This window comes from Narcine bancroftii, chromosome 2, assembly GCF_036971445.1.
Source record: "Narcine bancroftii isolate sNarBan1 chromosome 2, sNarBan1.hap1, whole genome shotgun sequence".
NCBI lineage: Eukaryota > Metazoa > Chordata > Chondrichthyes > Torpediniformes > Narcinidae > Narcine > Narcine bancroftii.
The window spans coordinates 76,659,170-76,675,313 of NC_091470.1; the positions used below are offsets into that span (position 1 = coordinate 76,659,170).

General features: G+C 41.4%; 1 protein-coding gene across 1 annotated transcript in view; it reads right to left on the minus strand.

The window, feature by feature from the left end:
* ltk (leukocyte receptor tyrosine kinase) overlaps nucleotides 1–16,144 on the minus strand; it is a 96,436-nt gene that overhangs the window by 32,207 nt on the left and 48,085 nt on the right. The window contains exon 12 of the mRNA XM_069915493.1: nucleotides 1,856–2,042. Coding sequence (XP_069771594.1) covers nucleotides 1,856–2,042 — 187 coding nt within the window. The remainder of the gene's footprint in view (nucleotides 1–1,855; nucleotides 2,043–16,144) is intronic.

Genomic DNA, 16,144 nt, shown 5'->3' on the forward strand with positions numbered 1-16,144 from the left:
GTAAGTAGCACTGGGTTGGGGGTGAGAGGAAAGGTATTTTGCAGTGGGTTTAGGATTGGGGCAAAGTAGAGTTTCACTGGGATGTCAAAGGGATGGTTTGGAGGAATATAAATTATAGTGGTTTGGGAGTTGGTGGAAGGATAGTTGAACTGGGTTGGGAGAATGTGAGTTGCACTGGGTTGAGGGTCAAGGAGAAGGTGATTTGCAATGTGTTTGGGATTGGGGCAAGGCGATGTACTGGGTTGGGGAAGGAGAGTTGCACTGGTTTGGAGGTTGTGGCATGTCTGGTGCCAAGGGGAAGCATTAACGGGCATTGCCCATCCACATTAGTTCTTGTGTCCCCCTCCCGCAGTACAAGCATTGCTAGTATCATGTGCTTTCATCTCCACATGATGTAATCATGCACATTTGTCTGTTACATTGGAGGAAGGGGGAAAGTATGTTGGTGGCACACGGAGGAGGCTCATGGCAGATGTGGTACACTCCTCCCCCACCCCCGAGTGAGTTTTCGAATGGCAGATTGTGCCCTCCTCCCTCGCAGTTACCTTAATGCCCTGCAATTAGACTTGTTCTGATCTCACCTCTGGGTTGTGGGGTGGTGAGTGGCACTAGGTTCTGCATTGGGATTAAGTGGAAGGTAGTTTTCACTGTGATGGGGGTTGGGGAAGGGAGTTGCACTGGGGTGGAGAAGGGAAGGGACGTATCTATGCAAAATAGTGCCTATGGCAGGGGAGTCCAAAATAATCACCGACAAGGAAGACTCACGAGACCTGGCCTTGGTGGAAGCCATGTTGTATTTGGCATTGTATAATTGAGAGTGAACGCTAGGATGAGGAAGGAGGATGAGTGAACTGATCATAGAAGAAACGGAGGTGTTCCTTGTATGTCTAGGGTAGAGGCGCTAGGGGGTGGGGCCTCCTTCAAGTGCTGGCCCAGGCATGTGCCATGCCTGCCGTAGATATGCCACTGGGAAAGGGGAGTTGCACTGGGTTGGGGAGGGGAAGGGAGGTGGTTGCACTGGACTGGGTTAGTTGGAAGGTAGGTTTTACTGGGTTAATGGTTGAGTGAGGGGAAGGGGAGTTGTACTGGGCTTGGGGTTAGTTGGTAGGTACGTTTCACTGGGTTAGGGGTTGAGGGAGTGGAAGGGGAGATGCACTGGGTTGGGGGTTGGGAAAGTGGAGTTGATTGGGGTTGGGGCAAGGAGAGTTGGACTGGGTTGGGAATTATGGGAAGAGGAGTGGCACTGGATCAGGGGTAGGGGAAGGTAAGTTGCAGTGGGTTAGGGGTGGGGCAAGGAGCATTGCACTGGGTTGGGGATTGAGGGGAGTTGCACTGGACTTGTGGTTAGTTGGTAGGTTTCACTTGCCCTTTTTCCACTGGCATCCCAGTTAATTGGCCATGCAGTGCCCCAGGATAGGAAGCCATTTGTGCTATTTCCAGTGCGTCACCTTTAATTGGGTCACTGACTGCTTTTCCACTGAACACACACATCCCCGGGGATCAGAGTGTTCTACCTTCAACTGGAAATGGGTCACTTTCTGCTGTCCCTTTTTCACTGGTTTTGTCAGCCGAGCAAGGGTCGAGGCCATCATTTGGACCCTATTCCAGTTAATTCCCTGTTCATTCCTGGGACAATATGCCAGTGGAAACAAAGGGGGTGAGGTGGGGGGATGTGCTGCTGTGATCAGTTGTGCAATGCCTGACAGATGGAGGAAATAGGTTAAATGACTTCCAACAAGAATGAAAACGAAAGTCTATGAAGAAAGCACTAGATGGGATGAGCCCCATTGGACATGGGTCAGATGGGGTGGTGCTGGAGAAGTTGGTGATTCGTGGCAGGTCTTGTGTCACCCACCTCAGCAAGGAGATGTTTCTCCTGGGCACCTCCCTGAGCTCATTGAGCGATGCCACCTTGCCAGCGAAGCAGTAGTTCGGGTTGTAGTCGGTCATGATGGTCGAAGTCCTGATCTTGCTCAGCTTGTACTCTGAGGTCTGCAGCTTCACCCTCACTGCCGCCAACCTGTTGTTCGTGCGGTAGTAAACTGCCATGGAAACAACAGAACGACCAATCAGGTATTCCACCGCTGTGACGTGCACAGTGAGCAGCTCACACAGGCCAATTGGTAGACTCAATTCTTACACGCATGATGTGAGCCATACAGTGGGCAAGGGTTGCAGGATGCATTGCCCATGTGCTGCAGTGCTGGGCATGTGTCCACGTTTAATATATAACAGTGACTTCGCTTCAAACCAGCTTCACTGGCTCGAAGAACTCTTGGATATCTCTTTCAACACAAATAAGAACAGATCCCTGAATCCTCTCCTCTGTGAACCCAGCAACGCACTGGTTGAAATTGTCCGTGGACATCAGGGCCTCTGATTCAGACTCCATCAACCAACATCACAAGAGAAGAAAACTGACTCTGTGAGTATTGGTTATTGTTATTTTCTGGGACCCATGAATGTTGCACTCCCTTCACAACAGCAGTGGATATACTTCAAATGCACTTCATGAAAATGAGATGATTTGAGCAAATCTGAGATGGTCATTGCTGTTGTTCTTGCAAGCATTTTTCTTTAACTTTTCATCTCAATGTTTAGTAACAATATTATGATAAACTGATAAAGATCTAAATTAATAAAAATCATTGTGGCTGAAGCACAAGAACAAAACTTATCAAAATAAAAGAAGACCCCCTTTGTCCCTCATGGCATTCAGCAAGATCTTAAAAATCTGCCTAGCCTTGTAAGGAAAAATCACTGAGATAACTTCTCCTTGATCTCTCAAGTGCACAGACCCAGTTTGTTATCTGCCCCAGAATCATAAACGGAGCTCCAGTTTGGTTGATCAAAGTTCTTACAAATAAACGAATGCTGTGCATCCATTATTGGAGGTGGCCTGAATACCCAGATAAACACAATTTATTGGGAAAAAAAATAATTTCCATTTTCTCTTGCAACATTTTTTGTTTCCACTTGAATTTAGGAGAGGCAGCTCCAACAAGTGGGCCAGACAGAGCTCCAAAAGAGGCCCAATATCAGTAGGAAAGAGGAGAGAAAGCCAGCGTTTGGTCCACAAGAGGAGAGGGGAAACAGTGATGGGTGAGCATTAGAGCGGATGTGTTCCGAGTTCTGCTCTGCTCTTCATTCCAGACTTGACGTTATAGTGAGGATTTTGGAAACTGATTGCTTGCACATTTCTTTATGACAATAAGAGGGCATTGAGCTTAAACTGGCTCTCAGATCAATTCCCCCATTTACCTCTCTGCTCTCTGCTCTTTTTTTCTTGCCCATCCATCCACCCCTTTGATTCTCCTGCCACTTACCTCCATTGATGGGAACTTAAAGTAGCCATTGAAATCGTGCCTTTGGAACACGAGGGCACCCAACATCACAGAGAGAACAGGCCAACTCCATGCAGAAGCCACTCGATTAGCTCTAGGTTGTGGGGTGGTGAGTAGCAGATGTTGAACACCATTCAGCACCTCTGGAATTGGTCTGAAATACTTGGACATTGCTCAGTGTCTGAGTGAGTGCTCAAGCCATGTACTTTTTTTTTTAAGAGGGATAGAGGCGGTGAAAGAGAGCATGAGAGAGGGAGGAAGAGAGAAAAGGAGATAGAGGGAGGTTGATGGAGGAAATAGAGTGAGAGGGAGAGCAGAAGAGGGAAAGAGTAAGAAAAGTAGAAAAATAGAGTCGTTAGGCACTACCAGTAACCACCAAGACTAGGTTGAGGGAATGATAGGCTTTAATATACAGAAGAACCTTGCTAGCCCAGATCTAGGTATAGGAATGGAGGGAAGGGAGAGATGGCTCGACCTTTATGGCCCAGGACCATGGGGGAGGAGTCATAGGGTATGAGTCATCAGTGGGCGGACCAGCTCCATATATACAGTAGTCAACCATAACTATATACAATGGAGGAAACACATCACCACAGGAGTGTATTCAAACTCTACCCCATGCTCAATCTCGAGAGCATTAGTGGGCCATGGTCCATACCGAAAATGGAATTTCTGCAGTTTCTCAATTCAACTCTGGTCAACTCATGGCAAGATGGCGTAGGAAGAAGACATGTGAAACCACCACTCCCCAGCTGAATAATTAATACCCAAAAAATAGAGTCATTTAAAACATTTAAAATTTTTTCTGAAAAAGTTTAAGAGTTAAGCACAGCAATAATGAAGGGAACAAAAGCACAACCTTGGAAGATATATTATAAAAGAGTTGAAAGTGCAGAAGAACTGAGGCCTACCTTTCGGAAGAAAGTCTGATCAGCTCATTTAATTTTAATTTAGAGTTACAGCACAGTAACAGGCCCTTCTGGCCCACGAGTCTGTGCTGCCCAAATACACCAATTAACCTACAAACCCCGTACATCTTTGGAGGCTGGGCAGAAATTGGAGCCACCGGAAGAAATCCACTCGGGCACGAGAACAAACCAACTCCTTTCAAACAATGCCGGATCGGAGCAAGGGTTACTCGTGCTGTAATTGCTCAGCTAAACATGTCACCCATAAACTTGTGAACTTGAGAAAAGTCAAGTCAATGCTCCACATCATTATTAACGTTGGTGGATACCAACTTAAATTCTGTGTCTTAATCCTACACATTTGTGGGTTAACTGCGTGGCCCGTGAATTGTTCTTTCCATAATTTACATCCTCAATCTTGGTTGCTTTCTCTGTGGAAAGTATCGAGGACGGGAATTAAACTGAAGATTCATCGTGAGTTGGCTGAAGAGGAAGACTTCAGGAGGAGGTAACAAGTTGAACTGCAGGAATCACCAAGACACCTTGCTCCAAGAATTAATTGGTTGGATAGACAAGAGATTGGATTCCTTTATTATCATGTAATAAAAAGTGTAATATTACACTGATTTTACTTTTGCCTGCTGTAAGGCAGACAGATTCGCCATCGACAGAAATTGCCTGAAGCACCGCTTGCGTTCAGAGAAAAAGCAAGAGAGTCTCCCCAGAGTCACCGAGTGTCCGTAGATTCGCCTCCAGCACTGCTGCAGCCCTCGCAGCCACACAGAGCCCAGTCCAAACCATCAGCAGCCTGAGGTCTAGATCAGAATCTCCGACACAATCAGGAAACCATCTGGGCCCTCGGCACCTCCTCGCATCCTGGTTTCAATACCAAGTCTCGAGCAAATCTGCTGCCTGCTGTGAATCCCTTGATCACAGTCACCAGCAGCCCATAGCCTGTGCGGGTTTCTTGCCTTGAGTTGCCCACAGGCCGCCCCCTGTGTTCTTCTGCCGCATCTAGGTAAATAGCTCACTGGTCTGCCGGCATGGATCGTTTTCTTTGCTTCTCCTTCTCAAATGGCGGGGGATGGGGGTGTGTGTTCTCCCTGTTTTTTAGTGCCCCGTGCCAGACCTCCACTTCCTGGAGTCTGCAACCCCTTGTGGCTGCTGCTAGTCACAGGCGCATACTCAGCGGTCACAGAATTTTTAAATAAAATCACTGTGGGCTCCATTACCAAGCCATTTAAAGCCTGAACAGAGCTGATGGCTTTCAGACTGGGTGGTGGGACCCAGCAGGAGCACTGTGCCTCTGCCCCCTGATCTTCGAAGGTCCACACCAGTTACACAGATAGCACAGAGTACCCCATTTAGCCCTGAGAACCTCTTCTGCCAGCTAATTTGTCCTTGAACCTGTGTGGTGTGGACTGAGATGATGCATTTACCTGTATCACACCTTGCAATGGTGACCATTTTAAAAAATTCTTGCATTATCTGATGTACTATTCAGAGGTTGACTCGCCTGGATAGCTTTTTTTAAAGCTGTATCTCAGCATAGATGAGAATAAACAAATCAATTCAAATGTTTTCTGCCCTCACTTTTCCCAACCCTCACAAAAGAAATCAACTCCCTGATGAAGGATATTTGGCCCATCATGACCACTTTGACCAAAATTGGTGCAACTCAGATTGCTCAAACATGCCCATTCAGGAACACAAAGTATGTTGATGGCTGATGGTGATGAAGCAGTTTTAGGGGGTGTAGCCATGCAAAGGACTTAGATGGGCGTGTTTTGTTTGAGCTCTCCGTGAAGATTACTAAATAGATGGTCAAAACTTGAAAATCAAGAATTTCTTCATCAAAAATGGATAAAACTAGTTCGAAGAAGCCAAGGCAGCTGAGAACAAAGATTGAAGAAACTCCTATTCAACGGGTAATATTGGGTGAAAAGTCCGAGAGGGAGCGGTGCAAAAATGGCAACAGGACTGGAAGAACCAGGTAAAACTGGGGAGTCGGGTCAAGAGCTGAGCATCATACTGGAAAAAATGGAGAATTTGAGTAATTGATTCTTGATGAGAGACATGATGGAGAAAATGACCAAAATAAAAGAGATTGCTGAAGACCTAATGGAGAGAATAGGTCGAGCAGAAGTTGAATTGATGAAAACACATAAAAACCTTGAGGCTTTGGGAAAAAAAAGCCAAAGAATGGGAGTTGGATAAACAAGGACTTCTGGACAAAACTGACCATATGGGGAACTTCAGTCGATGGAACAATGTCCGAATTATAAGATTAAAGGAAGGAATCAAGGGAAGAGACCCCGTGAACCAGTTTGGAAAATGGATCCCTCAAGTGTTGGAGAAGACAAATTTTGAGAAAAACTACATATCGAGTGAGATCATTGGAACCAGAAGAGCTGGCGACCAGAGATCAAGACCAGTTCTGGTGAGACTTTCAAGCTACCAAGAATGGGAGATAATTCTGGGAGCAGCATATGACTACTCTAAGCAGAATAATGGCCTGCCCGAGGTTGATCACGAAAAGGTATTATTTTTTCAAGACTTTAGCCTATCCTTGAAGAAACAGAGAAAAGAATTTGAAGATGTGGAAAGACAACTACGTGCTTAAAAACCTGAAATACTCAATGAGAAAAGTCAAGTCAATGCTCCACATCATTATTAACGTTGGTGGATACCAACTTAAATTCAAACCCTACGAGTTTGAGGGTCGAAGTAGCCAAAGGGAACTAGCGATTTTTCAAGTCCAAGAACAAGGTGGAAGAATTTCTGCAAAGTTTGTAAAAAAGATTATGTTTCCATTTTTAATGGAACTAAGTAAAAGTAGTAACTTTTAAAAATTTTTGTTAAACCTTGTATTTATTGTTTTAAAGTAAAGTGTATGGAAATATTCACGGAGAACTCAGTAAAGAAAAAAAATCTGGGAAAAGTGGAAGCAGGGTGGAGACTCTGATCTAAAGGGGAGAATGGCACCTGGAGAGGAGCATCAAAAAAAATGGTGCTAAAGGGAGGGATTCCTCCCTTGAAAGATTCCGCAGCTCCATGTATAACTGCTATAATTACAATGCTACTGCAGAAAGGTAGAGACCCATTAAAAACCTCATCATACAGACCAATATCACTTCTGAATGCAGACTATAAAATTATAGCAAAGGCACTAGCCAATAGACTGGGTGAGTATTTACCAAAATTAATACAGCCAGATCAGGTGGGATTTGTTAAGGAAGACATTGTACAAACAGCTTGGGTGGATTATTCAATACAATACATATGGCAAAATCAAAGTTGAATCCAAACATAGCTATTTACCTAGATGCAGAAAAGGCATCTGATCAATTAGAATTGTCTTTCTAATTTAAAACTTCGAAAAAATTTAGTGTAGGTAGAAAATTTATAAAGTGGATAAAAACTCTATCATAGGCCACAAGCTAAAATTATAACTAATAACCATCTATTTTTCCCTTGAGTAGATCGAGTAGACAGCGGTGTCCCCTATAATCAGCATTATACATCCCAGCTATTGAACCCCTGGAAGAGATTATAAGAAGAGATTTGGATATTAAGGGCTTCACAGTTGGTCAGGAAGAACATAAAATTAGTTTATTTGCTGATGATGTTATTATAAATGTCTGACCCGGCTGAATCGCTGATAAGACTTCAAACATTATTTGAAAAATATGGAAGAATATCAGGATATAAAATAAATATGGATAAAAGTGAGATAATGCCATTGGAGAACTTTGATTATGAAAGATATCAAAAAGATGGTAGATTTAAATAGAAGAAAGATGGAATTAATTATTTTGGAATAATGACAGATAATAATTTACAGAACTTATATAAGATTAATCATACCCCACTATTATAAAAAGTAGACAAAATCTATAGAAATGGAAAGATCTGTCAATTACATTAACAGGAAGAGTAAATTGCATAAAAATGAAGGTAATGCCAAGACTACATTATCCCTTTCAATTGTTGCCCATTGTACTAACTAAAATTTTCTTTTAAATTATTACATATTCCTATGGAATAACAAAGTACCAAGAATTTCACTGGAAAAGTTAACATGAGACTATAAACTCAGAGGACTTAGACTTCCAGTTTTTAAGTATTATCTATCAGCACCAAGCAAGATTCTATCATCTTTCTTCTAGAAGAGTCCCCCTTCATGGATTCAAATGGGACTGAATTCAGCAAAAGAGGAGAGAATCAATGATTTTATTTATAAATGGAATGATAAGCCAATAACAAAAAAAATGGACAATCCTATATTAATATAGGATGATTAGAATATGGCAAGAAATAAATGAATGTATCAGGAAAAAAAAACAGGTACATCACTGAGGACACTCACGTCTCCAGAATGGAGGACCATCGCCTTCCCAAGATCGTGTTATATGGCGAGCTCTCCACTGGCCACCGTGACAGAGGTGCACCAAAGAAAAGGTACAAGGACTGCCTAAAGAAATCTCTTGGTGCCTGCCACATTGACCACCGCCAGTGGGCTGATAACGCCTCAAACCGTGCCTCTTGGCGCCTCACAGTTTGGCGGGCAGCAACCTCCTTTGAAGAAGACCGCAGAGCCCACCTCACTGACAAAAGGCAAAGGAGGAAAAACCCAACACCCAACCCCAACCAACCAATTTTCCCCTGCAACTGCTGCAATCGTGTCTGCCTGTCCCGCATCGGACTTGTCAGCCACAAACGAGCCTGCAGCTGAAGTGGACTTTTTACCCCCTCCATAAATCTTCGTCCGCGAAGCCAAAGACAAAGACTACTGCTGATAAATCTGGGTAACAAAATATTGAATGCATGGTATGATAAAGGAATAAGATATGTCGATGATTGTTATATGGAAAGATCTTTTATGTCTTTTGAACAATTAAGAAATAAGTATGGAGTAGCTAATGGGAGGGACATCCTTTTGCTTTCTCCAGTTAAGATCATTCTTAAGAGAAAGATGGGGACCAAACTTGGCCCCACCTGAAATTAGTGAGATGGAATGAATGATTTGGCTGGAGAACACACCTAAATTTATATCTAGGATGTACTTTGCTCTCCAAAATTAAAACGTGAAACCAGATTTACAGAGATCGAGAGAGAGAGAGAGATGGGAGTTGGATTTAGGAGTTGCAATAATGGAAAGATGCTGGTCTGATGTGTGGATAGCATGACGACAATTATAAATGCAAGGTACGGATTAGTGCAACATAATTTTTAACATCAATTGAACCTCACACCACAGAAATTACATAAATCAAAATCTAAAATATTGGAGATGTGTTTTAGATGTGGAATAGAAATAGGAACATTTGTATGTGCTAGGTGGTTGTGTGTGAAGGTGAGTCCTTTCTGGCAGGAAACTATTTTAACAAATGAAATTTGGAATTTGGAATTCCAACAAGGATAACGGGTGGGCTTCGCGGATGACCTGGAGCTTCATCTTTTGGGCAAATTCATTGAAATAAGTAATAAACTAAGTAAATTCCAAATTTCATTTGTTAAAATAGTTTTAGCTGTGGCTAAGAAATATGTTGGGATAATCTGGAAATTTGACTCCCCTCTACAGATAGAATGATGAAAGACAGAGATGAACATTTGAATACTTATGGAAAAAAAACATACATAATATAAAGAACAAATATGATGAACTTATAAAAATATGGCAACATTATTTGGATTACATAGGAGCCCAAATATAATTTTTTTTAAAAAGCGCTATTATTAGAAAAATAAGTGATCTCCCCAATGGAGGCATTCCTTTTTTAAACCCAACTGTAAGCCCTGACGGTGTACGGATTTATACTGTGAAGAGGATGTGGGGAGGGTGGTGGAAGGGATTGTTTGAAAATGGAAAAATATGATATGTATATTTATGGGAAAAAACAAAATTAAAATATAAAAAAAAGAAGCAGTATTATTTCATGTAAACCTGCACCTCAGTTCCATTTACATGCCCTTGGAAGTTTTACCAGAAAAATCCATTGACCATGGGCATGAAGGCTCTAACTCCAGCTTGACTTCAGAGGAGAAAATTTTAGTACAGCATTGTCCAGAATGTTAAAAATGCTGGCTGAATTTGCTCCTGAACATATTGTTCATTATTTCTTTTGTTCTTGGCACCATCATGTTGATTTAATCACTAATTCCCCTGACCAAAACGAAAGCACATGATATTAATGACAGGATTCCTGAAGCCGACATGATTAGAATGCGCAATCTGCTCTCGGTATCTCTGCATCCCGGTAGAATTGGAATAACTTTTCCAAAGTAAAATCACATGAGCCTACTTATCTCTAATGCCTCTCTCTTACCACCCCGCCCTCTCCTGCCACTGCCCTAATTGGTGCTGCTAGGACCTAGGTCAAGTATGTTTAGGCCATTCTTGTCATGCCAGAGGTCTGCAAATAGGATTAAAACAGACAAGTTCCGAGTCAATGCAAAAGGCACAACAAATATTGAAGGCATCAGTTGGTCTGAGACTCGGGAACAGCTCTGAGAGAGTCTTGATCCCTTGTATGAGATTAAAGCAAAGTCCCGGCTGTCTCGCTGGTGAAAGATCCCCATACTGGTTTCGAAGTAAGTTCATTCTCCCTAAATATCCTGAACAATATTTATCACTCAAGCAACAGTTGAAAGGAAAGTTATTATAACATTATCAGGTGGTAAACCTTGTGCACAATTGGATGTGCTAATTTCTCCATAAAACTATTTCTATACTTTAAAAGAGTGCATTTTACTCACTGTAAAAAGTGCTCTGAAAAGTGACAAGAGCGAGTAATGAGATATGAACCATCACACTCATGAACAGTGAGGTATCATACTAAAGAAAAATCTAAAGGTATGTACTGAAACATAAATCATCCTTTTCAACCTGTCAGTGGGTAACAAGGATCAAGTTTAAGAGGCCTATCCTTCACACTCAACTCACCCATTTTAAGAGACAACCGGAGTCTTCTAATTTCTATTAGGTGGCCAATGAATATTTTGATCTGGAAGGGAGGACCAACTCCTGATCCACAAGTCTCTGGCAGGTAAACTTGAGTTGATATTAGAAAATGTTTTAAAAAAAAGTAGAGGGAAATGAGATCAACTGACGGAGGTTTACTCATGGTAATTTATGCATTTTTAGCAAAAATAAATGACTGAGCATAGTGATATGGATAGAGGCTTATTTATTAAGAACACAGAAGATTATTCAGCCCATTGTGTTAATATTGGCCCCTGCAGTGCAGAGCATCAATTCCATTTTCCTTCTGGTTTCCCCCCGTTGCCCTGATTTATTCTCTCTTACACATGGCTGTCAGCTCCACGTGATTCTTCTTCCAACCACTTACCTACACTAGGGTGACATTTACAATAGCCTGCAAATCTTTGAGATCTGGGAGTAAAAATGATGTACCTGGTGAAAAACCCACATGATCGCAGGGAAAATGTGAAAACTCCAAAAAGACATATTTCTAAACATATTCCCACCTCCCCCAGCCTTGGCCTACCCATTGCAATCTGATTGGTTCTTCAACCCCTGACCATCCACAACCTGGCTTCTAAAGTTCCGGTTCTAAAGTTCAGAGTCAATAATGAACACACTGAGTACGTTTTCCCCCATGTCCAAACAACTGTGGTTTGCACTGAGGGACAGAAGAATGCTGGTGCCTGCTTCCATGTCCACCAGAATTTCGATGCGCACATCTCCTTTGCCCACTGTGCCTCATTAGTATCGTGGCGAGAGAGCAAATAATCAACTCATTATTGTGAACAAGTTGCTTGGTGGTACAGTATAGTACCCTGTATCCGAAACGCTTGAGATTAGATGTTTTTTGTTTTTTTGGTCGGTTTTCGGAACGAACAAAGCAGCAGAGTAGCATCAGCAGAATATCTGTACCAGCAGTTAAACAGCAGCAATAAACAACAGCAGGCTTTTTGAGCGCCAACATGACGCCACAAGTGTAAAATTTACATGAAATCATGTTTCACACCTACATCGCTGTCCAGTTTTGCCAACAGCTTGACTTTCTGTCCTATAGATAAGCAGAAACACTTCACCTCTTTTTCATATTGCTGTCATCCATAGTGGTATCTGTAGGCCTTTTTGCCATTTTCAACTATATCTTTGGACATCAGAGCTCTGTTGTTATCAAAATGGCACCAACAGAGCCCCATAAGGGCAAGTCAAGTGTTGAATTTTTTTCAACTTGTGACATCACGTCAGTGCTATAAGTTTTTTTTTCCGGTTTTTTTGATCTTTCCTGTTTTCGGATCTTCGGATACAGGGTACTCGACCTGTATTACCCTGCATCCTCCTCTTCCTCCTGTCATCCTCCAGTTGTTCATCCCAATTAAATTAGGTCAAAACACTGGACCTCCCTGCACCTCCCTCCCTTTGCCTCTTCACTTTTCTTCTCCAAACATGGCTTGACCCACCCTAACTATTCCTTATGTGGCTCAGGATCACATTTGGACCTTTACACTGTGATGATCACCTGATCCCAATTCCCTCCAACTCCAGCATTTGCAAATAGACTGCAGAGATATGGTGGCTTAATAAACAATCAGAGATGGTGAAAGGCATTGTGTAGAGAAATAATCACTGTATTTGAGTGGAGAGCTCCAGCTACTGCAAATGGATTAGGTAAAGAGATGGATGTAGTTTTTGGATGGGGAGATAATTATGTCCCCATTTTTATTGCAGGTAAATGTATGGTTCTGCTCACTGGGTAAATACTATTTTTTTTGTGTGTTTTCCCATCCAAATGAACAATATACACAGATTAATTTATTGTGAATACATCTTTTACCTCATTCATTCATTAAGTCTTCTTGCCATGGATAATATTTTAAATATCTCAGTAATAACACTGTAGCATCTAATTAATTAACAAAGGTTCCAAATGCTCCACTCCAAAAGCTTTTTGTATCTGGCATCTAAATGAATTGAATTCGAGTGCTTATTCTAGTTTGGCTGCAAAGAACGACCCTGATGATAGATTGAGCTTGCAGGTTTATATAGGAATTGAACAAATTCTTTTTTTATTTTTACAAATCATCGATGAAATTGCACAAACTCCCTTCAGTCGAGGAGGAACAGAGCTCGTGCCTTCACCCAGAAACATCCTCTCTGAATTTTGCAGGTTGCTTTATACGTATTGAGTTTTTACTTCTTAATAATTGATTGTTTAAATGTCCTTGGATGTTAATGTAGGAGGTGCAATTAGTAAGTATGCAGATGACATGGAGGTTGGTGGTGTTGTGGATAGTAATGAAAGTTGTCGTATGTAGGATTTAGATCAGACGGGAAGTTGGGCAGAGTGTTGCAGATGGAATTTAATTGTGACACAAGTGAGGCGATCCATTTTGGGAAATCAAATAAGGGTAGAGCAAAAACAGTAAATGGTAGGGCACTATAGAAAGTTGATGGACAGTTGGACCTTGGGCCTCAAGATCATAGTTCAATGAAAGTGGCGACAGAGGGATAGGATGTTAAGGATTGCCTTGATAGATTGTAGCAGAGAATTTAAAAGTTGGAATGGTAAGTTTCAACTTTATAAAACATGGTTAAACAACATTTAAAATATTATCTAGAATTCTGGATGCCACACTACAAGAAGGATGTGGGTCCATTAGAGAGAGTGCAGAGGAGATTCACCAAGATGTTGCTTGATTTAGAGGACATTAGTTATGGGTAGAGGTTGAATAAGATGAGCTTGTTTTCCCTGATCGAGGTATATTAAATGATTATGAGGCATAGACAGGATAGAGATAGTTAGAATGAGTTTTTTAAACCCTTGAAAAGAGTATCAAAAAGAACAGGGCATAAGTCTAGGAAGGAGTTGTAAAGGGGATTAGAGGGGAAAGTTCTTGTACAATGACTGATACCTGGAATTTGCAGCCAGAGGAGGTGATGGAGACCAATACAATCACTACATTCAAGAGACAGTTGACAGACACGTAAATAGCAAGGCTTAAAAGAATACAGATCTAGTTAGGAAAATGGGGTTTGCAATAGATGGGCAAAAGGCTTGGCATGGACTTGATGGGCCAAAGGGTCTAGTGCTGTGCTCTGCAGCTCTATGGCTGTTACTCCACTTCATATTTTCCCTTGAACTTGCCAAGAGTACCCATGGCTTTTAAGGAATTTGGATAAGGTGTTGATTGAGTGGACAAAATATCCTGGGTGTCGAGCTCATGTTGTTGGAGCTGCGCTCATCCAAATAGAAGGAGTTACCAAAACCATGGAGAGAGGTAAAAGGGCTTTTCAAATGTATAGCAAACTTCAACAATCCCTTCAGAGCTAATTTTTCTTCTGAAGTATATTTATCATTCTAATTCAGGAAACACATCAGCTGTTTTGAACTCAAGAGGATCTCATAATTAGCATTGAAGTAAGGGCCTGGATGATCCAATCATGTTAACCTTTTTACACTCACAGACCACCCTATATAACCATTTTCTGACTACAGACCACCAATAATAAACCCATGGCCTGACAATGGAGCTGGGGAGGGGAGGTGGCGAGAAGTGGTGAGTTTGAGCCTCTTTCAAAACCAGCGGAGGGAAAATTTTTGCTTTGATGGTCAGTTACTTTAAAATTTTTCATTTCTTTTTAAAAAAAAATCAAATTTACAACTTTGCTGTACACATTACTTGTTTATATTTGTCCTTGCTGCATCACCACGGCCCACCTTAAACAAATCCACACACTACCAGAGGTCTGCAGACCAAAGGTTGAGAAATTCTGCCAAAATGCAATGAGTTGAAGAATAAATATGTGGCTGGACATTGAAAGATTTCCACTGCTCATCAAATATAATCTAAGATGTCTCCTAAAAGGGCAGACCAAGTTAACAATAATGAAGAAAAGAGCTGGAATTTACAACAGAGCACCTCTTCCTCTGTACTGCATTAAATCGTTAATGGTGGCAAGGGAACTAGAACCCTCAATGTCCTGACTGAGGTGGTAACACGAGCTGACACCAGTACAGCCTCAGGAGAAATCCTGTCATATTCATTTTCTCCCTGGCTAGCAAGAGTCATTGTTGCTTATGGACATTTCATCGACCAGCAACTAAACCTGTTGTGTAGGATTCATACTTTTCCAGGTCATCCAGAGAAGAGAATTCAAACGAATCTTTGCCTTTCTCCACAGTTATTAACCTGGCGACCATTTATTCAATATTTTCATTTGTGGTGAGTTGAACTGGCTCTGTTTTCTTTCTATGATTATGTATGATAATTGGGCTGTAAGATGAGATCGGAGTGATCGGCGTGGTTTAGCTATATCTGTAGGTTTTTTTTTAAGTTTTTTTTAATTCAGATTTGTTTTTTCTTCTTTTTTGGGGTTTTTTTTTCTCTTTTTTCATATATTGTTATTAATTATATCTTTTTTTTTAGAGATAGTTCACACCCTAAACTGATCAAAATTTTTTTTTATGATATATTTTTATTCTGTAATATTATTGTTTAATATCTCTGTATTAATTCATTACTTACTATGTATTTTTTTTATATCTCTTTGAACTGTATGTGTTTATAAATTATAATAATAATAAAAAGATTGAAAAAGAAAAAAAGAAAGCCTTTCTCCACAGTTATTAGGATGCTCAGGAAAGGCACTTGTCTCACTTCCCCTGAACATCATCAGGAGATGCTTGGGTTCAGAAAGTCTCCAGGAGAGAGAGAGGGGTCGGCGATGGCATATTAAATCAGCCGAAAGCAGCAATACTAATGAGGAAAAAAATTGCAGCTTTATCTTACCTGGTTGCCATGGAGATCCTCTTTCTAAGATTCTAAAGAGTATCACCCTACCAGATCTCCTTAACATGATTCAGGGAAAGGTTTAGATTTCTTTTTAAAAATTGCACTTTGGAGATCTGTTTA